At 46.4% G+C, this 25,410-nt stretch overlaps 1 protein-coding gene across 1 annotated transcript in view; it reads left to right on the top strand.

The window, feature by feature from the left end:
* Positions 1–7,963, top strand: part of IGSF21 (immunoglobin superfamily member 21) — a 255,270-nt gene extending 247,307 nt beyond the window's left edge. Inside the window, exons 7-10 of the mRNA XM_058161397.1 lie at positions 867–952; positions 5,975–6,167; positions 6,592–6,630; positions 7,835–7,963. Of these exons, the coding sequence (XP_058017380.1) occupies positions 867–952; positions 5,975–6,167; positions 6,592–6,630; positions 7,835–7,908 (392 nt within the window). The 3' untranslated portion in view covers positions 7,909–7,963. The remainder of the gene's footprint in view (positions 1–866; positions 953–5,974; positions 6,168–6,591; positions 6,631–7,834) is intronic.
* The last annotated feature ends 17,447 nt before the right edge of the window (positions 7,964–25,410 follow it).

Here is a 25,410-nt window from a genome sequence, read left to right as displayed (position 1 = left end):
GATGTAAAATTAGCATCTGGTTTACCTGAACTTGTCCGAACCGCCTGAATCCCACCCCTGGCAACAGCAGAGAAAGGAACATGTTACCAGCACCAGGAGCAACATTTCTAAATTTTGTGGCAAGGTGGGAGGTTATCCCATCCACCTCTGGATTGCAGGTCAATTGTCCTAGGATCAGGACAGGAGAGAAGGAGAAAAACCCCTCCATCTCTCCGCAAACAATTGGAGAAAAATGGGGACGGGTGTTTGCTATTTACACAATGTGTGTTTAACCTTGTTATGGATGGCTGGAACTGGCCTCGCATAACAACCATCTTGGGTGTTGCGGGTGTAGAAAGCATACACAATCCCTTTCACATTCAGATAGTCCTCGACTTACAACAGTTCATTTAGTGACCGTTCAAAGATACAACAGCACTGAAAAAAAAGTGGCTTAGTACCGTTTCTCACACTTACAACTCCCCATGGTCACGTGATCCAAATTTAGACGCTTGGCCACTGGCTCGTATTTATGACAGTCACACTGTCCCCCCAGGTCACCAGGTCCCCTTTTGCGACAGTGGGGGAAACCAGATTCGCTTAGTGACCATGTGACTAATTTTAAAAAAATCGCTGTGATTCGCTTCACAACTGTGGCCGGAAAAGTTGTAAAACTCGACAACCGTCTCACGCGGCAGCATAAATTTTGAGCTCCATTGTGGCGCTCGTAAGTCAAGGACTAGCCATATTATTATGTTAAAGGCAGAGTATCTCTGACACGTTCAAACGTCGTCACGCCTCGCAGGGAGGGTGGAAAAATGGGGAGGGGGAGGCAGGTAGGACCCCAGGAGAACACCAAGGATTAACCCATTTCTTCTTTCCTGCAGTGGCTCCAAAGGGTCCCAAAATTTTGATGACCCCAACAAGAGCCCGCGTTGGAGACACAGTCCGTATCCTGGTCCAAGGGTTTCAGGTGTGTATGACGCTCATCCCTCCGCCCCCTCCCGCCCCACTCCCCAAAATCCAGCCCCCTGCCCAGTGGTGAAATCCACTTACCTTCGGTACCGGTTCGGGAGCGGGAAAACACGAGAGTGCTCTCTATTCGCGCATGCACAGAAGGTAAAAAAATGGGGTGTAATGACGTCGCGGTGGGTGGGGCGAGCCTCCCGGCCGTGGCGCTACCAGTTCGGAAGCCAGATAGCAGCGCTACCAGTTCGGACAGATTTCACCGCTGCCCTTGCCTTAGCTCAGACCTCCTTGGTTTGTATGAACCGTTTAGGTCCGTGATGGCAAACTTGCAGCCACCTGATCTTCGCGCATGCCAGAGCCCAGGAAACCCAAACAACAACTGGCTGGTGTGCATGCACGTACCAGCCAGCTGATCTTCGGGTTTCCGACACACGCAAAGACCCATCTGGCCTTTGCATGCATGCGCGTGCGCGCCTGAAACCAGAAGACCAAGTGGCCACCGCTTGCATGCGCACCGGCCAGATGGTCTTTGAGTTTCTGGGGCTCCCGCACGTGCGCGCACACATGCACGTTCCAATTTGGGCACTCGGCGTCGAAAGGTTTTGCCATCCCTGGTTTAGGTATTCGTCTTTTAGGTCATTTCTGGGGATAATTTAATAGGATTTTTTGTTTGTTTGTTTTTAAACGACAAAGACAGACAATTGTGTACCGAAGATCAGCCAACCGTGAAAGAAACACCCGCATTAATTTGCTTGCTGTGACTAACTGGTCTTGCAAACACAAAGGGGTGTTTGTTTGTGTGCGTGTGTGTTTGTATGTGTGTGTCATGGCAGCTAAGAGTCAGATAAATTGATAGTCCTGGAAGGTTGCATTTTTTTTTCCTGCCAGGTGTGTGACTTGAAAACTAACACACTGGGAGGCTGCTGGAAAAAGGGACAAAAGCTGTGCATGCAGTTGTGAAATCCAAATTTTTTTATTACCGGTTCTGTGGCCATGGCTCAGTGGGCAGGGAAATGATACTGCAAAATCCCCATTCCCTTCCCACTCCAGGGGAAGGATACTGCAAAATCCCCATTCCCTCCCCACTCCAGGGGAAGGATACTGCAAAATCCCCATTCCCTCCCCACTCTGGGGCCAGCCAGAGGTGGTATTTGCTGGTTCTCCGAACTGCTCAAAATTTCCTCTACCGGTTCGTCAGAACCTGCTGAATTTCACCTCGGTGTGTATGTGTAGTTCTTCACACATGTTTTGCGAAGGGTGGGATGGGGATATGCTGTGCCACTCCCAAGCATCTTGTGTAACGTTGGTGAGCTTTGGAATGGATGGATGGTCTTCACCCAGATGTTGTAGAAACATGTTCCAAGCCAAAGGGGCCAGTTCTCCATCAGTGTAGCACACAACAATCCTTCAAGGACCAAGTGTGACACCCTGGATCTTGCTAGTAAAGGGGAAACCAATCTATTCTCACACCTGTCCCTGAGGTGGGTCTCCAGTTGGGTGAACAGAGGGGTGAGAACACAGCAGAAGGAGAGAAGGCCTTTCCTTACAGCAGGGGTGTCAAACTCAAGGCCAGAGGAGCCAGAACTGGCCCACAGAGTGTTTAGAACTGGCCCACGGGGCCACCGTGATCCTTCTGCCCGCAAAAATGGAGCTTAGGAGGGCCGCATGCTCCCCCTTCCCCCCCAAGCTCCATTTTCGCTGGCAGAGGGTTCCAGGAGGCAGTCGCAGCCGAAAACAGAGCTCAGGGGCCCATTTTCACTGGCAGAGCGCTCGGGCCTCCCGACACGAGTGATGTCAATCTGGCCAGGGCCATCCTAGCCCCCTTGCCCCCGAGGTCAAACACAACCCTTATGCGGCCCTCAATGAAATCGAGTTTGACACCCTGGCCTTAGAGAGGCCTCAACAATTCAACTCTTTCCTATTCACCTCTGCATTTGCTAGACCAATTCTCGAATACAATTTGTCTGTCTGGAACCCGCCCTGCATATCGGACATTCATACAATTGAGCGCGTCCAGAAATATTTCACAAGAAGAATCCTCCACTCCTCCGCTCGCAACAAAACACCTTATGCCACCAGACTTGAAATTCTGGGCTTAGAAAATTTAGAACTACAACGCCTTCGGTCTGACCTAAGCGTAGCTCATAAAACCATCTGCTATATTGTCCTACCTGTCAATGACTACTTCAGCTTCAACCACAACAATACACGGGCACACAATAGATACAAACTTAAAGCGAACCGCTCCAAACTCGATTGCAGAAAATACGACTTCAGCAACAGTTGTTAATGCCTGAAATGCACTACCAGACTCTGTGGTCTCATCCCCAAACCCCCAAAACTTTAACCTAAGACTGTCTACTGTTGACCTCACCCCATTCCTAAGAGGTCTGTAAGGGGCGTGCATAAGAGCACCAGCGTGCCTACTGTCCCTGTCATCATCATCATCATCATCATCATCATCATCATCATCATCATCATCATCATCATCATAATTTAATTTGTATACCGCCCTTCTCCCGGGGGACTCAGGGCGGTGAACAGGCAGATAAAATAAAAACGATACATTTCAATAAAAACAATATTTAAAAAACTTATTCCAATAGCCTAAATTTAAAATACAATACAAAATATAAAATAAACCCCAGTAAAATTCATATTTAAAAACCCTATTAAGCCAGTCCTGCTCGAAAGAATAGATATGTTTTAAGCTCGCGGCGAAAGGTTATTATTATATTATAATATAATATTATAATAATATTATATTATATTATTATAATATATTATTATTATTATTATTATTATTATTATTATTATTGTTGTTGTTGTTGTTGTTGTTGTTGTTATTGTTGTTGTTGTTATTATTATTATTATTATTATTATTTAATTTCTATACCGCCCTTCTCCTGAAGGACTCAGGGCGGTTTCCAGCCAGGTAAAAACACAATAATACATGCAATATACAATCAATATACAGTTAAAAAACCCATTAAAAACCTATTCAATTTGGCCCGTAAATTAATTTATTTTTATTATTCATTTATTTTATTTATTTTATTTTATTAAATAAAATAAAATAAAAATAATAAATTAAAACGCACACTAAACCCCTAAAAACCATAAAAAAACCCATTAAAATTACTAATCATTCCCTTTAATTGTATTCACTTTATGTATTCAATTCATGCTTATACTTATATATATTATCTAATATGTACTCGACAACATAAACAAATACCTCAAAGGCTTAGAAACTATTGCAGAACCAGGATCAGGGCAAAGATTGCTCTGTTCCTCCAGGGTTAGAAGACCATATTCAACTTCAAATTCTTTGGATTTGCCAAACTGCAGCTCCTGGCATAGTCTACGCTGGCTGGGGCTTGACAAGGGATGCAGCCCAGCACATCTGGAAAGCTGAGATGGATTTTTTGAGTCCCCCTCATCCAAAAAGAGAAGCTAGTTTAAGAAGGGTTCTCAACCTAGAACAATTAAGACCTGCCTCCAGAAGTTATGGGCGCTTCATCACTGGAGGTTTTTAAGAAGAGATTGGACAACCATTGGTCTGAAAAGGTTCTAGGGTTTCCTGCTTGAGCAAGGGATTGGACTAGAAGACCTCCAAGGTCCCTTCCAACTCTGTTATTCCATAATTCTATTATCCCAGATCAATTCACCAGTGGAACGGCCTGCCTCCAGAAGTTGTGGGTGCTCCCATCACTGGAGGTTTTTAAGAAGACTAAATATGCCAATTTAGTTATTAACGCAATTAAAAGAGTTGGAAGGGACCTTGGAGGTCTTCTAGTCCAACCCACTTCTCAAACCATTGGTCTGAAAAGGTTATAGAACAGCGATTCTCAACCTGTGGGTCAGGACCCCATTGGGGGTCGAATGGCGATTTGCCAGGGGTCGCCTAAGACCATCGGAAATATGGGAAGTATACTTGCGAGTCGAAGAATCGCGCTCCAATGGTTGACTCCACAAGCCAGCTGCAGGCTCTTCAAATCGCTAGCCGAATTCGGCTTCAGGCGCGATGAATTAAAAGAGAAATCTTTGCTCTGATGTCTCCCTCTCAAGCCAGCTGCAATCACTCCCAATCGCTAGCCTAATCTGGCTTCAGGCGCGATAAACTTAATAGGGGAGGAGTCTCCGCTTTAATGCCTCCGTCCTCAAGGCAATCGCAAGCAGTTCAGATCGCTAGCCGATGCGGCTTCAGGCGCGATAAATTCAAAACGAAAATAATTTTACGGTTGGGGTCGCCACATCGTGGGGAATTGTATTAAAGGGGTCGCAGCACTATAAAGGTTGAGAACCACTGTTACAGAATCTCCTGCTTGTGCAGGAGGTTGGACTAGAAGACCTCCAAGGGCCCTTCCAACTCCGTTATTCTGTTACTCCTTTGAACCTCTCTCTATCTTCTCCCGAGAACATTTATCTAACCAGAGTCACCTGAAACAACAACATTTGAGATGTATGTTCTCATCAAGAGCCTTTGCTGCTGCAGGAAAATTAAATTGCTTTGTGATGAGGTTCTCTAAGGAGCTTTCTGGCCACGCTTTGACTCTTGAAGTCCAACCCGTTAAGGTTCCTCGTTAAGTTGCTTTCCCATCTGGACGATGGTTCCAGGTTTGAGAAGGCGCCAGAAGGCGATGGTTCCAGGTATGAGAAGGCCCCAGGAGAACCTTCAAGGCGGTAACCATACCAGTGGTGGGATTCAGCCGGGTATGTCCGGTTCGAGCAAACTGGTAGCACCAACTGCGGTAGGCCCCGTCCACCCGCCCAGACCTAATGCCGTCCTGTTTAGCCATGTTTTGGAGGCTGCACGCATGTGCGGGAGGTGTGCGCGAGCAAAGAGCAAGTGCGGAAGTCTGCGCATGTACGGAAGGTGGCCTGTGCAAGTGAAGCGTGCATGCTCACATTTGAGAACCGGTAGGGAAGATAAGTGAATCTGCGTAGAACTTCTGCATAGAACCCGTGCTGTTGGTTGATCTGACCTGTTTGGGGTTGTATGTGGGGGGATCCTTGGTTCCAGAATGAAGTCTTCCCCGAGCCCATGTTCACTTGGACCCGTGTCGGGAGCCGGCTCCTGGACGGCAGCACCGAACACGACGGAAAGGAGCTGGTGTTGGAACGCGTGCCGGCCGAACTGAACGGCTCGATGTACCGCTGCACGGCGCAGAACCCTTTGGGCTCCACCGATACCCACACCAGGCTGATAGTGTTCGGTAGGGGGGAGCCCCCTTTCCTCCATTGATGGCTCATCTCGGATCATCTCCACCCCACCTTCCGACTCGTTGTTCGACCATCCCATCCTACCTACTTGTGGGTATCGTGGTGTCTTTCCAGCTGCATGCTCCCTGGAAGAGAGGGACACCCTCCCCCCTTGGGGTGGTAGGAAGACTGCAAGGTTGACTTTATGGAGGGACCCAGCAGAGCCATGCCATTCTTCCTGCTCTCTGTATGTCTGTCCTCCCGCCGTCTCCTTCCCCAACCTCTAACCATCCCCCCTGCGGCTTCCATTCCTCATCCTGGCACCAGCATCCATTCTTACCCATCCACTATCCATTCCACCTCATCCTCGCATGTATTTTTCCGATGCTCAATGACCGTCTTATTGTTTTCTCCCCACCCTGCCCCCTTTCTGATTAGAAAACCCCAATATTCCAAGAGGAACAGAAGACTCCAACGGTAAGCCGCCCTCACCCCCCTCCGCCCTCGTCTAACCCAGCCTCCTTGTAAGCCGCGTCCGCCTTGTGCTTCCGTTGCTGCTTCGTGAACGTTTAGCGAGATTTTCCTCCTGCCCCGCCCCAGTTTTCTTTCCTAAATTCTCTAGAACAGAGGTCACCAACTGGGGGTCTGTGGACCACTGGTGGTCTGCGAGAAAACTGCAGAAAAATAATTTGCATTTTTTTATATTGCACTAAATCCAGGGTTCTCAAACTATGCACCAGATATGCACAATGAACGTTTGTGTTGCTGCGGAGAGTCTCCCCCTTTGGGGTCTTCTTATGCAGGGGAGGGGGGGAGAAATTCCAATTCAGGGTCTACTTCGGCCTCCTGGTGTGGGGCTTTGGGCAAAGGCTGGAGGGAAGTGCTGCTGGTGGTAAAGAGCCAGAGGGCCTTGTTCCAGTGGGACTTCATCATGGCCTGGAACGGCTGACCATCTCAGCCCGCTGAGCCTCCAGGTGCCTGTACCTGGCCTCACACTTCCACAGGTCTTCCCTCTGCTTGGAAAGCCTATGCTCCTAGTCCTCAGTGAGATGCTTCTGCTGAGCCTCCTTCTCGGCCAGATCCAATTTGAACTGAGCCAGCTGTTTTGCCAGCTCTTTCTCACGGTGGCTGCTTAGCTCCAACAATTGCTTCCTGTTGGGCCCCTAAGGAGCCCGGGCGGGCAGGCGAGGAGTGGCTGGGAGGGGAGGGGCGAGTAGAGGCCGGCAAGGCCTCCCTCGATGCAAGCGACATCAAGTTGGCCACGCCCACCCAGTCACATGACCACCTAGCCACGCCCACCCAGCCGGTCATTAGGCCGATCATATTAAGTGGTCCGCAGGATTTAAAATTATGGATTTAGTGGTCCCTAAGGTCCGAAAGATTGGTGGCCTCCTGCTCTAGAATCCGTGCTCGGGGATCCGTGTCTCGTTCTCGTGGGCTTCTGCATGTGGTTTGACTCCCCTTGCGGCCGAATCTCTCTTCCCTGCCCTTGCAATGCATGGCCCCCGTTTCTGCTATCCACTCGTTACACGCTTCAGAACAATGCCTGCCAAACGGAGCAATCCGCAGCTTTCGTGGTTAGCGGGGAAGGGATTACAATTTTAAACCCAGAGGCACCTTCTAAATCTCTCTCTCTTTCTCCCCACCCCCCTCTTTCTTTCTTCTCCATCCTCCTGCGCAGGTTCGACGAGTCGCCAGTGCAGCTTCAGACTATTTCTGGCTATCTTCTTTACAGTCACTTTGGAACTGACGTGAAAGGAAAGCGGGTGCATTTTAGAAATCTGGGTTCTCCTCTCTCCCCCCGCCCCCAAAAAAAACAGCTCCACCAAGCCTCCATGTCTCCGTGGATCGACTTTTTTCTATTCTTTTCCTTTCCACCTTCTTTTCCTTTCCTTTTCTAAATTATTTACAGCCTTGTTATCAGCCTCTTTCTCTCCGTGTCTCCGGCTTTGTCATCCCGTTTAATTAAAAACAAACAATACAGAAAAAAAAAAACTCACCAACGGTAACAGTATCTTATGTGCGACGGAAATACTTTTCTTTATGCGTTGTAAGGGGTGGAGCGGTGCGGTGGCCTGCAGGTGGAGCTTTCGCCTCACAATCAGGAGGCTATGAGTTCGATCCTAGGTAGAGACGGATATTTCTCTCTCTCTCTCTCTCTCTCTCTCTGGTCACCATGAGAATATATCTGCTCCGCATTGGCAACAGGAAGGGCATCTGGCCAGTAAAACACTCTGCTAGCTCCATTCAGTTGCCCAGATTTCACCCCGCAAGGGATGATGGGGTCATTAAAAGAAGATGATGATTGTAAGGGTTGCTGGGGGCGTTAAAAAGACACAACGAACTTTGCTGGCCAGGAATATTTGAGTACATGGAATAATAGTGGAATCGGCGAACGCATTTCTGAAGCTTTAAGGTGCAATGAAGGTTGGCCGTCGGCCTGGCACAATTCCAAGTAGGGCCGTGCAGCCCATTTTTTGCACACAGTGATATTTGTCCAACGGCAACTGCACAAATCTGCACCCAGTCGTTGCAACCCTGGGATGGAGCACGCTTCCTTAAAAAAATGGCACATTTCACCTCCCCAGAAAAGTAGCTGCTACATAAGATTAAGGGACGGGGTGGCTCAGTGGCTAAGACGCTGAGCTTGTCAATCGGAAGATCGGCAGCTGAGCGGTTCGAATCCCGAGCGCTGTGCATAACGGGGGTGAGCTCCCGTGACTTGTCCCAGCTTCTGCCAACCTAGCAGTTCGAAAGCATGTAAAAAAAAAAAACCGCAAGTAGAAAAAATAGGGACCGCCTTTGGTGGGAAGGTCACAGCGTTCCATGCGCCTTTGGCGTTGAGTCATGCCGGCCACATGACCACGGAGACGTCTTTGGACAGCGCTGGCTCTTTGGCTTTGAAACGGAGATGAGCACCGCCCCCTAGAGTCGGGAACGACTAGTACGTATGTGCGAGGGGAACCTTTACCTTTGCCTTACATAGGATGATGCTCGAAAGCTGAGCATCATCTTATACATCATCTACCCCAGAAGGAAAGAAGTCCGTAGGAGGGTTGGGAAAAAGTGCGACAGGTTGTAGGATCTGGGGGAAAATCGAGGATTCTCTCTGTGTCTCTTCCAAAGGAACCCATTATGCAGCAACCTCTGTGCGAGAAATATTTGCCTAATAAATTCTGCACAACAACGCAAACAACGTGGGGTTTTGTAACGGGGGAGGGGGAAGGCTGCTCATGGCGGGATTCATCTCCCTCCGTCTCGGCGCCGTGCAGATATATCTCTTTTTTTTATTATTATTTTTAATTGCACGCGTTTCTCAAAAACTCCGGGGCGGCATCATTTTTATTTTATTTTTTCCCCGGCGGCTGGTGGGAATCCTACCAGGCGTCCCTGCAGTTGCTAAGACAAAATATTAACGTGGAAATCTGCCCGGGATGTGGTCTTTTCGGGAAGGGGGGCGGCGGTGGACCCCGGGAAATCAAAGGTCACTCATTCACCCCCTGCCACCTTTTTTAATAAGCAAGCAAACACCGTAATTAAGTTCCCGGCTTCGTTCATTAATTCCAGTGCAGGCATTGGTGTGTGTGTGTGTGTGAGGGAGTGGGGAGTTTGGGGGTCTCCAACCCTTGGTGCGTTTGCAGAAGGAGAAGGAAGGGCTGGCAAATGGGTTCTGCTAGGGCCCTTAACATAACATAACATAACATAACATAACATAACATAACATAACATAACATAACATAACATAACATAACATAACATAACATAACATAACATAACATAACATATTATTATTATTATTATTATTATTATTATTATTATTATTATTATTATTATTATTATTATTATTATTATTATTATTATTATTATTATTATTGGCCAAGTGTGATTGGACACACAAGGAATTTGTCTTGGTGCATATGCTCTCAGTGTACATAAAAGAAAAGATACGTTCATCAAGGTACAACATTTACAACACAATTGATGGTCAATATATCAATATAAATCATAAGGATTGCCAGCAACAAGTTATAGTCATACAGTCATAAGTGGAAAGAGATTGGTGATGGGAACTATGACAAGATTAATAGTAGTGCAGATTCAGTAAATAGTCTGACAGTGTTGAGGGAATTATTTGTTTAGCAGAGTGATGGCCTTCGGGGAAAAACTGCTCTTGTGTCTAGTTGTTCTGGTGTGCAGTGCTCTATTTGAGGGTAGGAGTTGAAACAGTTTATGTCCTGGATGACAGATGAACAGAGTTGGAAGGGACCTTATAGGTCATCTAGTCCAACCCCCCGCTCAAGCAGGAGACTCTACACCATTTCTGACAAATGCCAATCCAATCTTTTCTTGAAAGTCTTGAGTGATGAAGCTCCCACAACTTCCGAATGCGACTCCTGTTCCATGGGTTGATTGTTTCTCACTGTCAGAAAGTTCCTCCTCATTTCTAGATTGAATCTCTCCTTGTTCAGTTTCCATACATTCATTATTCCTTGTCTGGCCTTCGGGTGCTTTGGAAAAGAGCTTGACCCCCTCCTCTCTGTGGCAGCCCCTCAAATATTGGAAGATGCTATCCTGTCTCCCCTGGTCCTTCTCTTCACTAGACTAGCCAGGCCCAGTTCCTGCAACGGTTCATTGTATGTTTTATCCTCCAATCCCCAAATCATCCTGGTTGCTCTTCTCTGCACTTTTTCTAGAATCTCAACATCTTTTTTTATAGTGTGGTGACCAAAATTGGACGCAGGATTCTAGGTGTGGTCTTACTAAGGCTTTATAGAGTGGTGTTAGTACCTTTCTTGATCTTGATTGTATCCCTCTGTTAATGCAATTTATGATTGCATTGGCATTTTTTTAATTTTTTTTTTGGCAGCTGCCACACACTGCTGGCTCATATTTAACTGGTTGTCCACTGGTTGCCTTACACAATGTAAGCCGCCCTGAGTCTTCGGAGAAGGGCGGGATATAAATGTAAATTAAAAAAAAAAAAAACTAAGACTCCAAGATCCCTCTCACAGTTACTGCTATTAAGCCTCCTTTCACCCAGTCTGTATGTATCCTTTGGGTTTTTCTTGCCTAAGTATAGGACTTGAGTTTTCTCTACGCTGAATTTCATTTTGTTAGAAATAATAATAATAATAATAATAATAATAATAATAATAATAATAATAATAATAATAATAATAATAATAATAATAATAATAATGATGTTTTAATTTGTATACCGCCCTTCTCCCGAAGGACTCAGGGCGGTGAACAGGCAAGTAAAATACAAAACAGAAATATACATCATAATTAAAACAACCCTTAAAAAACTAATTCAAATATGCCAGAAATTTAAAATAACATTACACCCCATACAAATTACAACAATTTAAAACCCACAATTAAAATTTAAAAATTTAAGAATCAGGCCAGTCCAGCCATATGAAATAAATAGGTTTTAAGTTCGCGGCGAAAGGTCCTAAGGTCAGGTAGTTGTCGAAGCCCGAGGGGAAGCTCGTTCCACAGGGTCGGAGCCCCCACAGAGAAGGCCCTCCCCCTGGGGGCCGCCAGTCGACATTGTTTGGCTGACGGCACCCTGAGGAGTCCCTCTCTGTGGGAACGCACCGGACGCTGGGAGATAGAGGCCGGCAGTAGGCGGTCCCGTAAGTAACCCGGTCCTAAGCCATGGAGCGCTTTAAAGGTGGTAACCAATACCTTGAAGCGCACCCGGAAAACAACAGGTAGCCAGTGCAGTCTGCGCAGGATAGGTGTTACGTGGGAGATCCGAACCGCTCCCTCAATAACCCGCGCTGCCGCGTTCTGGACTAGCTGAAGTCTCCGGGTGCTCTTCAAGGGGAGCCCCATGTAGAGAGCATTGCAGTAGTCCTGCCCTTCCTGCCAGCTTGTGCCACATTTTCTGACAAGTTTTAATAGCAAACGGAGTCCCCGAGGTAGAATAGACTAACAGAGTTGGATGGGACCTTGGAGGTCGTCTAGTCCAACCCTCTGCTTAGGCAGGAAACCCCTATACCATTTCAGACAAATGGTCATCCAACATCTTCTTAAAAGCTTCCAGTGTTGGAGTGGTGCCTGATATATTCTCCCCTATTGCCCCACCACTTAGGGCTGATACGTTACGCCCTTCAGCTGCCAGGGGAGCGGGCCTAAACCATGGCCTTTGATGGATCCTTGGCGAGCCCTGGAAAAACTCCCTGCCAGCGGAGAGTGCCTCCTTGTTTGACCGTCAGCCGTTGCAGAATCAGCAGCCCGTGAATCTGCCCAAAGGGGAGAATATATATATATATATATATTTTCTCACAGCCCTCCATGAAAGCTTTCCGAGTCGAATAGCCACCGGAGAGGGGTGTGCACCTCCTTATTTATGGACTTCCAAGGCCTCCCAGCCACGCTTTTAAAAAATGAAATGCATTTAAAGCCACGCCAACGTTGATGAGGGGGTTTAAATGCCAGCGGAGTGTTGAGTCTGCACCCCCCAAGCCAGGCCCCCTGCCAGAAAGTCACTTGGAAAGTGAGGGGGAAGGGCCATCAGGACTTACCTCGGGAGCACCGGCTTCCCTGGCTCAGCTCCAGGAGCCAGAGGCAGGCCAGGTGGAGGAGATAATGAGGCCTCCGGCCCCTGACTCTTTCCCCTCCCGAGGCCACGCCTACAGACCCGGCTGATGGCAATCAGGCCTGGCTGGACCCTAGGTTTCGTAGGCAGGAGAGGCGGGAACAACAGAAGCAAGGGTGGGGCAGGCCTAGAAAGTGCTGAGTCACGGAGCCACACCCCACAGGATGTAAAAGCAGCGAGGGTTGCTATGCCTCTTCGTAGCAGGCAAATCAACTGCTTGACTAGAGCTGAAGTACTGTTTGTTGACTCATCGGCATCAAGGGAGATAACAGAGGCACTTGGCAGACGCTCGCTTCTTTGCTGCCAGAGCTGATAGTGCCGGCTAATTAAGCCATCGCTCGGACGGAGGCGAGGGGGACAGAACACGGAGAAAGAACGGCCAGCGTAAGAAGAAGAAGAAAAAAACAGTTGGCACAGGAAAAAGAGGGGTGAACTTTTCACCAATAGCTGCTATCTTCCCCCGGTCCTTGTGTCTCTCTCTGCTTTTTCATGGTTCGGTGGTGGAACGCACACACACTTAGAATTTGCCTCCTTTGGAATTTGGGGTTGGGTTTTGAGTGTTTCACACTGTTCAGAGGTTGCAAAAGGAGTGAGGGTGTTGTGTCTGCGCCCCCCGAGCCGGCCCTGCTGCCAGAAAGTGACTTGGACAATGAGGGGAAAGGGCCGTCAGGACTTACCCCGGGAGCACCGGCTTCCCTGGCTCAGCTCCAGGAGCCAGAGGCAGGCCCGGTGGAAGAGATAATGAGGCCTCCATCCCCTGACTCTTCCCCCACCCCGGCCACGCCTCCAGACCCAGCTGATGGCAATCAGGATTGGTTGGACCCTAGGTTTCATAGGCAGGAGAGGAGGGAACAACAGAAGCAGGGTTGGGGCAGGCGTAGGAAGTGCTGAGTCATGGAACCACACCCCCACAGGATATAAAAGGCAGCCAGAGCTGCTGTGTCTCTTTGTAACAGGCAAATCCACTGATTAAGAGCTGAAGTTTGTTTCTGGGTGACTCATCGGCGTCGAGGGAGATAACGGAGACACTTGGCAGACGCTCGCTAGTTTGCTGCCAGAGCTGATAGTGCCGGCTAATTAAGTCATCGCTCGGACAGAGGCGAGGGAGGACAGAATAGAGAGTTTGGCGGGGAGGGGGGTCATCATCTGCTGGGTTTGTCCTTACAAATGCATGCGCCGACCCATTTGTGCTCCTGAAACACACAAAACCCAAACACGCTGAACTTTCATTTTTATTTCATTTTTAATTCATTTTTATTTATTTTATTTTTTTACACCTTCCTTTCCTCTGCGATGCGGTGTTGAGGTCAAAACGACGTGGACCAGGATATATGTCTTCGGGCACAAAGGACGCGTTGTGGGGGAGGGGGAGGGTGGGAAGGATGGGTTGTGTGAACGCAAGAGGCCGGTTTACAAACAGGTGTTTTTTTTTGTCTTTTTGTTTTTTCAAAAAGGAACCGTCGCAAATCGAAGCCGAAATGGATCCGTCAGATTCTTTTGGATCCAAATGGATTGCGTGGCAAAAACCGGCTTCTTTGTAAGGGGGCTTTGTTTTTCTAGCATTGTTTATTTTATTTTATTTTATTTTATTTTATTTTATTTACCCGGGTTGGCGAAACGGATTATCCTGACAACGCCTAAGCTTTATCTGACTTAGGAAACTAATCTCCAAGGGATAAAAACTGGTTGACTTCAAAAGAATAATCACTGATGGAAACGGGGTAGCGTTAGGTTTCATCCTTACAAATGGAGCCTCCACGATCAGAAGAAGCCTATCTTGCTAGATTACAGAGGCCACTGGTGGTCCGCGAGAAAATTTGAGTAGCCCGCAGAAAAATTATTGGCATTTTTTTATATTGCACTTAGTCAGGGGTCCTCAAATTACGACCCCTGGGACGGATATGTGCAATGATACGCTTGTGTTGCTGTAGAGAGTCTCCCCCTTCGGGGTCTTTTTGTGTGGGTCAGAGGGGAGCAGAAATTCTGACTTGGGATCTGCTGCGGCCTCCTGGTGTGGGGCTTTGGGTGAAGGCTGGAGGGAAGCGCTGCTGGTGGCGAAGAGCCAGAGGGCCTCGTTCCAGTGGGACTGCCTCATGGCCTGGAACTGACTGACCATCTCGGCCCGCTGAGCCTCCAGGTGCCAGTAGCTGGCCTTGCACTCCCGCAGGTCCTCCCTCTGCTTGGAAAGCCTATGCTCCTAGTCCTCAGTGAGGTGCTTCTGCTGAGCCTCCTTCTCGGCCAGATCCAATTTGAACTGAGCTGTTTTGACAACTCTTTCTCCTGGTGGCTGCTTAGCTCCAACAACTGCTTCCTGTTGGGGCTCTAAGGAGGCCAGGTAGGGTGGGGAGGAGTGGCTGGGAGTGGGAGGGGCGAGAAGAGACTGGTGAGGTGCCCCTCAACGTGAGTGACATCGAGTTGGTCATGCCCACTCAGTCATATGACCACCTAGCCACACCCACCTAGCCGGTCATTTAAGCAGATCATATGAGCGGTCCGCGGGATTTAAAATTAGTGGTCCCTGAGGTCCGAAACGTTGGGGACCCCTGTGCTAGAAGACGGAATCCTTGGGAAGGAGGACCATGGGATTTATTTATTTTATTTATTTATTTATTAGATTTTTATACCGCCCTTTTCCCGAAGGACTCAGGGCGGTGTACAGCCAAGGATAAAAACTCAATATATATACAATTAAAACCAAAATTTAAAACAGAGCAAATTACAAAAAAGGCCGACATTAAAAATTTGAAAATTTAAAACCCTAAAACAATAAAAACCCAATTTAAAATTTAATAAAACTATTAAGCCAGTCCCGCTTGAACAAATAAGTGTGTTTTTAGCTCACGGCGAAATGGGATGCCCTTTTGCGACCTTCTGACCAGTGAAGTCAATGCGGAAACCCTAAACTTCTACGCTTCACAACGGTGGCAAGAAAAGGCGTACCATCGGGCAAGACTCACTTAAGAACCGCTTCGCTTAGCAACGTAAATTTTGGCTTCAACTGTGGTCGTCAGTCGAGGAAGGCCTTGCCCTGCACTGCACTGCAGTGTATCCTTGGCTTCTGCTCTACGTTCGCCTATATATTTTAGATACTTGCAAAATTGTTACCTCTGGACCCGTCTGCTCCTGGGTTATCCTGCAGGGAGATAACCATGACTTGTTTTCAACAGATTGACAGAGTTGGAAGGCACCTTGGAGGTCATGTAGTCCAACCCCCCTCCCCCCCCGCCCAAGCAGGAGACCCTTTACCATTCCTGACAGATGGCAGTCCAGTCTCTTCTTGAAAGCCTCCAGGGATGAAGCTCCCACAACTTCCAAAGGCAACTTCAAAGTTCCCACAACTTCCAAAGGCTGATCCAATTCTACAGAGGAATTATTGAGTCTGTCATTTGCACCTCTATAACTGTCTGGTTCGGTTCTGCAACCCAACAAGAAAAACACAGACTTCAGAGGATAATTAGAACTGCAGAAAAAATAATGGCTACCAACCTGCCTTCCATTGAGGACCTGTATACTGCACGAATCAAGAAGAGGGCCGTGAAAATATTTACAGACCCCTCACATCCTGGACATAAACTGTTTCAACTCCTACCCTCAAAACGACGCTATAGAGCACTGCACACCAGAACAACTAGACACAAGAACAGTTTTTTCCCGAAGGCCATCACTCTGCTAAACAAATAATTCTATCAACACTGTCAGACTATTTACTGAATCTGCACTACTATTAATCTTCTCATAGTTCCCATCACCAATCTCTTTCCATTTATGACTGTATGACTATAACTTGTTGCTGGCAATCCTTATGATTTATATTGATATATTGACCATCAATTGTGTTGTAAATGTTGTACCTTGATGAACGTATCTTTTCTTTTATGTACACTGAGAGCATATGCACCAAGACAAATTCCTTGTGTGTCCAATCACACTTGGCCAATAAAATTCTATTCTAAAAAATTCTATTCTATTCTTCTGTTCCATCAGTTGATTGTTCTCACTGTCAGAATATTTCTCCTTATTTCCAGGTTGAATCTCTCCTTGTTCAGTTTCCATCCATTGTTCCTTCTCTGGCCTTCAGGTGCTTTGGAGAATAGCTTGACCCTCTCCTCTCTGGGGCAGCCCCTCAAATATTAGAAGATGCTATCCTGTCTCCCCTGGTCCTTCTCTTCACTAGACTAGCCAGGCCCAGTTCCTGCAACCGTTCATCGTACGTTTCAGCCTCCATTCTGCTAACCAGCTTCATTGCTCTTCTCTGCACTTTTTGCTTCAGCTTCGTTGGAGCGAGAGTGGCGGGGGGGTGGAGGACACACAAAATTCAGCTTGTCGGCTGTCGCTACCTCCTTCTTGCAAAAGAGGTGGTCTTTTCAAAAAAGACCCCTCGACTCTTTCATTCCAACTTCAGGCTCAATTTAGAAATGCAGAGCGCGAAAGACGCGGGGACCTGTTGCCACAAATTTATCTAATCCTGATTTCGTATTCATTAGATCGGATTTAGATTTGAATTCTTTCCTTCTTTTTAGAGCCGAGAGATGCCCATAATCCATTTAGAATTGTCTTCGCCTTGAACTCATTTATTTCCTTTGTTTATGATAATAACCTGACAGGCACAAGCACAGGTACCTACGCACACGAATATAACAAAAAGAAAGAGAAAAAAAAGGAACCCTTTATACATTCCACCTCCCTTGTTCTCCAGGGGCTATTAACAACGAATAATTTATCCTGAGAATTTGTTATGTTAGAATTACCAATTAGATATGATTATAAGTTACCCTGGCTAGCGCTGGGCTGCCGTTGAAAAATCTGAATCCCATTAAAATCAAATTAGCATATATTAGGCAAAAGATGAGTTTTACCACACTACGCTCGGAATTTTTTTTATTTTTTTACAGCAAACGCCGAGACATTCGTATAGTTCAAAGCGGCCACCGTGCAGTGGATTTTAAGAAAAGATTGGATAGCCCCGTTGCCTGAAATGATGTAGGGTTAGGGTTAAAATCTAAATTTCTTTCCTACCGGTTCTGTGGGCGTGGCTTGGTGGGCGTGGCTTGGTGGGAGGGGGTCATGTGACTGGGTGGGCGTGGCTATGTGACTGGGGGCTCAAGAGATAGAAACTCACTAACCATGTCCTGCTGGAGGAGGGTTGGACTAGATGACCTCCAGGTCCCTTCCAGCCCTGGATTATCTTCTGAAGCTGCGTCTAGTGTCAGGTTTGTAGTCCTTCCTTCCTCTCCTTTTCCCTCCCTCTTTCTTTCTTTCTTTCTTTCTTTCTTTCTTTCTTTCTTTCTTTCTTTCTTTCTTTCTCTCTCTCTCTCTCTCTCTCTCTCTCTCTCAAACAAAACCCCCCCTCCAATTTTTTGCCTACACTCCTCATTTTTTGCCTAGCAGGCTTCGGCATTTTTACCTTTTAAAAAAATGCTTTTAAAAGTGTTTTTTTTTTTTTTAAAGCCTCTGAGATCAGGCACCTCAGCTGGGATCGTCAGAGCCTTGTTTTAACCCTTGAAAAGCAATTTTTCGGCCAAAGAGGTTGTTAAAAAAAGGCTTTTAAAAGTAAAAAAAAGAAAGAAAGAAAGGCTTTGATGATCACGCAGCTCAGCTGGGCATGGGGGGGGGGGTTTGCAGGGATTTTTGCTACCGCTTCTCCGAACCACCCTCCTCCATCGCTACCGGATCAGGCGATCCGGTCTGAACCGGGAGCATTTCACCCCTGATGTACGGTTTCCTGCTTGAGCAGTGGGTTGGACTAGAAGACCTCGCTAGGCCCCTTCCAACTCTGTTGTTCTATTCTGAAAGACATCCTGCGCGGAGGATCCTTTTCGGTTCCAGATTTGCAGATCTCTGTTGGATTCGAAAATTAGCTGACGTTATTTTATTATTATTATTATTTATTGGATTTCTAGACCGCCCTTCTCCCGAAGGACTCAGGGCGGTGTACAGCCAAGATAAAACATAAACCATGTACAATTAAAAATGAATTAAGAAACTTATTATACAATTGGCCGAAAAATTAAAATATTTAAAATCTAAAAACCCCAATTTAAAACATAAATAAAATTTAAAATTTAAAATCTAGACAGTTTAAGAGAAAAGCCTTAAGCCAGCCTTAAGCCAGCCTTTTGGAGCCTTAAGCCAGCCTTTTGGAGTGGGTAAAACACTTTCTCCTGTAGACCGTCAATATTCGTACCTCCTTCCTCTCCTTTAAGCCACGTTTCCGCTGTGCTATTTAAACCACGTTCCCTGCAGCTCACTTTCTCTCTTTTTCACCCCGGCAACCAGCAGAGAACCTCGTAACAAAAGACGTTGGCAGAGAAGAGTCAAAGTTGAGACGGAAAAGGGCCTCAGAAGGTTCTTAAGATGGGTGGGTTGGAGGAGACACCTGGTTATTTCTGGATACTGTATGCCTTTGCTGGTGGGTTATGGACAAATTTGCTGGTGGGTTTTTGTTGTTAGTTGCGAAGTCATGTCCGACCCATCGCGACCCCATGGACAACATTCCTCCAGGCCTTCCTGTCCTCTACCATCCTCTGGAGTCCATTTAAACTCACGCCGACTGCTTCAGTGACTCCATCCAGCCACCTTGTTCTCTGCCGTCCCCTTCTTCTTTTTTTGCCCTCAATCTTTCCCAGCATTCGGCTCTTCTCCAGGGAGTCCTTCCTTCTCATTAGGTGGCCAAAGTATTTCAGTTTCATCTTCAGGATCTGGTGGGTTATGGTCAAGCTATTTTCTAAAGCACCTGTAGGCCAGACAAGGAATAACGGAATGGAAACTGAACAAGGAGAGATTCAACCTGGAAAAAAGGAGGAATTTTCTGACAGGGAGAAACAATCAACCCGTGGAACAGAAGTTGCCTTCGGAAGCTGTGGGAGCTTCACCACTTGATATTTTGAAGAAGAGATTGGACTGCCATCTGACAGAAATGGGTCTCCTCCTTCGGCAGGGGGTTGGACTAGATGACCTGCAAGGTCTCTTCCAACTCTGTTAATCTGTTAAAGAGGGGGGGTCAACCTATTCTGCAAAGTACCCACAGGCAGGACAAGGAACAATGGATGGAAACTGAACAAGTAGAGATTCAACCTAGAAATAAGGAGAAAATTTCTGACAAGTGAGAAACAATCAATGCATGGAACAGAAGTTGCCTTCGGAAGTGGTGGGAGCTTCATCCGTGGAGGCTTTCAAGAAGAGACTGGACTGCCATCGGTCAGAAATGGTGTAGGGTCTCCTGTTTGAGCAGGGGGTTGGAGTAGATGACCTATGAGATCCCTTCCAATTCTGTTATTCCATATTCTGTATGGTATTCTAGTATTTTAGTAGAGTTATATGTCTAGTCTAGTGAAGAGAAGGACCAGGGGAGACATGATAGCAGTATTCCAATATTTGAGGGGCTGCCACAAAGAAGAGGGAGTCAAGCTATTCTTCAAAGCGCCTGAAGGCCAGACAAGGAACAATGGATGGAAACTGAACAAGTAGAGATTCAACCTAGAAATAAGGAGAAATTTCCTGACAGGGAGAACAATCAACCCATGGAACAGAAGTTGCCTTCGGAGGTTGTGGGAGCTTCATCACTGGAGGCTTTCAAGAAGAGCTTGGACTGCCATCTGTCAGAAATGGTGCAGGGTCTCTAGCTTGGGCTGGGGGTCAGACTGGATAACCTACAAGGCCCCTTCCAACTCTGAAAAAATTTAGTTGACGGTGGAGAAAAAGCAAGCTGGAATTTCTTCTTCAAGGCAAAACAGTTGTGAAGCCTTGAGGGAGCTCAAGGAACATCTAAGCAGATATCTCCAGTGGGGCACCTCCGCGTCCATTTTCGATTCTACTCCAGGCGAATTGTCCCCGCTACCCAACCGTACATCCTAATAACTATTCAAGCTCTTTTAGCCAGCAATTGACCTGCCAGGGAAGAGCTGGGAAGCGAATACGTTCCAACATATTGTTGAGGAATTAGCCGACTGCCTCATAACGGACCAGCCAACCTTGAAACGGTAATCCCGAGCAGCTTCTTCTGGAGTCCATTAATAATAATTGAATCGAGGTCACCAAGATGCGTGTGACGGAAGCCGACTCTTCCTTAATGGCGTGTGTTGAAAAAGAAAAAAAGAAAAGTGGAGAAGAATGCTTTTATTTCTGCCCCAAACCTTGAAATCGTACAATCCTGACGTCAGGTAGGTCTTGCAAGCCAAACGGAAAGGGAGGGGGGAAGGGAGGGGGGGGATAGGCCTTCAGAAACTTTCTGGTACTTTCATTCCAGCAACGGTGCCTTCTCCGACGCAGTGGCACAGCGCAGATGTCCCATAAAAATTTTATGCCCTTCATAAAATGCCTTGCCATTTATATCCAGATGAGACATCAGAAAGTGTATAAAACCACATTTTAAATATTAAAAGACCATCTCTTGGTCTTTTCCCCTCAGTATGCAGAAAGGGAGAAAGCCGGGGGAGGGGGACGGGGAGGAGGTGTGAGATGGAGAATTATTTTTATTTTTTATGTTAAAAAAAAATGGCTTCCTAGGAGAACAGCGTGTCGTTTTGTCAAGGACGTGCTATGGCAGGTGGTGGGAGGTTTTTTGGGTGTTTTTTTTTTTATATATAAAATGCGTTCAAGACACCCTTATATTCCCAGAAGACTCGGAAAGGCGCACGCTTCAAGACGGAGGCACATAAATCCATCTGGCAGAAGATGAGCCTCGCCGGTTTAGGAAGAATATCATGGTTCCATCCTCAAAATCTTTGCCCGGGTTTGTGTGAGGAACTGTCTAGTGGTTAAATTGATATATCAACACCCTTTTGAGGTGCTCCAGGAACATTTTACTCAGTGGTGGGTTTCACATTTTGCTACCACCGGTTCGCCCCGCTTGTGGACGCTCGCTTCACGCCCGCACACGCCTTCCGCGCCTTCCACACATGCGCCCGGCCTCAAAAACGTGCCTAAATAGGATAGCATAGGCCCACCCCAGGGGTAAGATGCTCCCGGTTCGGACCGGATCGCACAATCTGGTAGCGATGGGGGTGGGTAGTTTGGAGAACCGGTAGCAAAAATCCCTGCCCCACCCCCACTGCCCACACCTTGCTGTTCCTCTTCTCCGTCTCTGAAGTTCTCGGTGGTGATATAGCTGCAAATGGCCTTAAATGACTGCCACGGCGCTTCAAAGAGCCGCACTACAGCTGATCAGTGCTGTAGGTGGCTAGTAGACTGGTGCCTCTATTTTTAAAGAAGCTAGACCGGTGCCTCCCAAAAAAAGGCAATTGGTAGACCGGTGCCTCTATTTTTAAAGAAGATAGACTGGTGCCTCCCCAAAAAAAAGGCAATTGGTAGACCAGTGCCTCTATTTTTAAAGAAGGTAGACCGGTGCCTCCCAAAAAAAGGGCAATTAGTAGACCGGTGCCTCTATTTTTAAAGAAGGTAGACCGGTGCCTCCCCCCAAAAAAAAGGCAATTAGTAGACCGGTGCCTCTATTTTTAAAGAAAGTAGACCGGTGCACTCCCAAGTTTTGTATACTTTATTATTTTTATTATGTATTATTATTGGCCATGCCCATTCAGTCACCTGACCACCAAGCCACACCCACCAATTAAACCAGTAGGAAATGTTTTTAGATTTCACCCGTGGCCCACCCGTGATCTTTGCTACCGGTTCGTCCGAATCGGTATGAACCAACTGAATACCAGCTCTGAATTTACTCCCTTCACAACAACCTCGTCGTGAGGTAAATAAAGGATAGGAATAAAAGAAAATATTAGGACAGGGACGGTAGGCACGCTGGTGCGCTTATGCACGCCCCTTACAGACCTTTTAGGAATGGGGTGAGGTCTACAGTAGACAGTCTAAGGTTAAAGTTTTGGGGATCTGGGGAAGAAACCACAGAGTCCAGCATGAACAACGGGCCTGAATTAAATTTTGCAATCTTGTGGAAGATCCTGAGGTGAAATTGTCTAGCTGAGTGGCAGGAACCCGTAAAGTCTTAATGATACCTTAGACTTCAGGACCGAGGGACCCTTGTCAATAATTCTTGCATGCCGCAAAGCCCCTAAAGAGAGGGTGCCTGCTATATCTGTACCCCATTTTACCCCATTTTTATTGGCCAAGTGTGATTGGACACACAAGGAATTTGTCTTGGTGCATATGCTCTTAGTGTACATAAAAGAAAAGATACGTTCATCAAGGTACAACATTTACAACACAATTGATGGTCAATATATCAATATAAATCATAAGGATTGCCAGCAACAAGTTACAGTCATACAGTCATAAGTGGAAAGAGATGGGTGATGGGAACGATGAGAAGATTAATAGTAGTGCAGATTTAGTAAATAGTTTGACAGTGTTGAGGGAATTATTTGTTTAGCAGAGTGATGGCCTTCTGGAAAAAACTGTTCTTGTGTCTAGTTGTTCTGGTGTGCAGTGCTCTATAGCGTCGTTTTGAGGGTAGGAGTTGAAACAGTTTATGTCCAGGATGCGAGGGATCTGCAAATATTTTCACGGCCTTCTTCTTGATTCGTGCAGTATACAGGTCCTCAATGGAAGGCAGGTTGGTAGCAATTATTTTTTCTGCAGTTCTAATTATCCTCTGAAGTCTGTGTTTTTCTTGTTGGGTTGCAGAACCAAACCAGACAGTTATAGATGTCTCTGCATGAGTCACACAGGTTTCAGTTTTGTCCAGCCCAGATTATTAGGTTATTCGACCTAGAAATAAGAAGGAATTTCCTGACAGCGAGAAACAATCAACCCATTGAACAGAGGTTGCCTTCGGAAGTTGTGGGAGCGTCATCCCTGGAGGCTTTCAAGAAGAGACTGGACTGCCATCTGTCAGAAATGGTGTAGGGTCTCCTGCTTGGGTGGGGGGTTGGACTAGATGACCTACAAGGTCCCTTCCAACTCTTAATCTGTTAAATCTGTTAAATTTGGTTAAGAAAGGTAATAGAGTAGGTTTTTTAACTTGACAGATTGTTAGGAGTTTTGGTCAGTTTGCTATAGCTCTGGATATGCAGAAGGAAAAGAGGAGGGAGGGAGGAAATGAGAAGAAATAAGGAAGACAATGAGAAGAATGGAATGGAAGGGAGGGAGGGAGGGAGGAATAGAAGAAATAAGGAAGATGAGAAGAATGGAAGGAAGGAAGGAAATGAGAGAAGAAATAAGACAATGAGAAGGAAGGAAGGAAGGAAGGAAGGAAGGAAGACAATGAGAAGAATGGAATGGAAGGAAGGAAGGAAATGAGAGAAGAAATAAGGAAGACAATGAGAAGGAAGGAAGGAAGGAAGGAAGGAAGGAAGGAAGGAAGGAAGGAAGGAAGGAAGGAAGGAAGGAAGGAAGGAAATAAGGAAGAAAATGAGAAGAATGGAATGGAAAGGAAGAAAGGAAGAAAGGAAGAAAGGAAGGAAGGAAGGAAAGAAATGAGAAGAATGGAATGGAAGGAAGGAAATGAGAGAAGAAATAAGGAAGACAAAGAATGGAATGGAAGGAAGGAAGGAAGGAAGGAAGGAAAGGAAGGAAATGAGAAGAATGGAATGGAAGGAAGGAAGGAAATGAGAGAAGAAATAAGGAAGACAAAGAATGGAATGGAAGGAAGGAAGGAAAGGAAGGAAGGAAGGAAATGAGAAGAATGGAATGGAAGGAAGGAAGGAAATGAGAGAATTAGGGGCTGTAATAGCTCAGGCTGTTAGAGCCTGTTATTAGAACACAGTAGCCTGCAATTACTGCAGGTTCAAGCCCGGCCCAAGGTTGACTCAGCCTTCCATCCTTTATAAGGTAGGTAAAATGAGGACCCAGATTGTTGGGGGCAATAAGTTGACTTTGTATATAATATACAAATGGATGAAGACTATTGCTTAACACAGTGTAAGCCGCCCTGAGTCTTCGGAGAAGGGCGGGATATAAATGTAAACAAAAAAAAAAAAAAGAGAAGAAATAAGGAAGACAAAGAGAAGAATGGAATGGAAGGAAGGAAGGAAGGAAGGAAGGAAGAAGAAATAAGGAAGGCAATGAGACAATGAAGGCAATGAGAGAAGAAGGGAGGGAGGGAGGGAAGAGCTGAAGTGATACCTAGAGGATTCTAGGACTGGCATAATGCTATTGTGCACCTAATTGATTGTGGAGTCGAACACTGAGAACCAACGTGAGTTTTTTTTTTAAAAATCACTCAGCACTTTATTAAAAAAAAATCAATCGTCTCTAACATAAAAGCAAAAAAAAAAAACCAGACCCCTATGACTGAAGCAAGGAGCCAGGTAGAATAAAAGACATCCTAATCAATAGAGTTTAAAAAGGATGTTGAAGGATTAACGGGACCTGCTCATCTTCTTATTCTCAAGTCAAGGTTTAAAATCTCTGCTCCGAACGAGAGACTTGACTTCTGGCAACTGCCTGGAGAAAGGATGGCGGTTGTCTAGGCAACGTTTTGGGGGAATAGTAGTGACTGGTCTAAAAGTTGGCTTGCAATCCACAAAGAACAGAACCTTCCCGTTGCAACTCTTTCTGAGTTGCCTCTGAAGATCAGGCAACTCAGCTGGGTTCCTTTTAAAAGCATTTTTTTTACAACCTCTTCGACCGAAGAGGTTGTAGAAAAAATGCTTTTGAAAGCCTCTGACGATCCCAGCTGAGTTTCGCGATCATCAGAGGCTTTTTTTTTAAACTTTTAAAAGCATTTTTCAGTCGAA

This window comes from Ahaetulla prasina, chromosome 18 (assembly GCF_028640845.1).
Source record: "Ahaetulla prasina isolate Xishuangbanna chromosome 18, ASM2864084v1, whole genome shotgun sequence".
Taxonomy (NCBI): Eukaryota; Metazoa; Chordata; class Lepidosauria; order Squamata; family Colubridae; genus Ahaetulla; species Ahaetulla prasina.
This window is presented reverse-complemented; position numbering and strand designations above follow the sequence as displayed.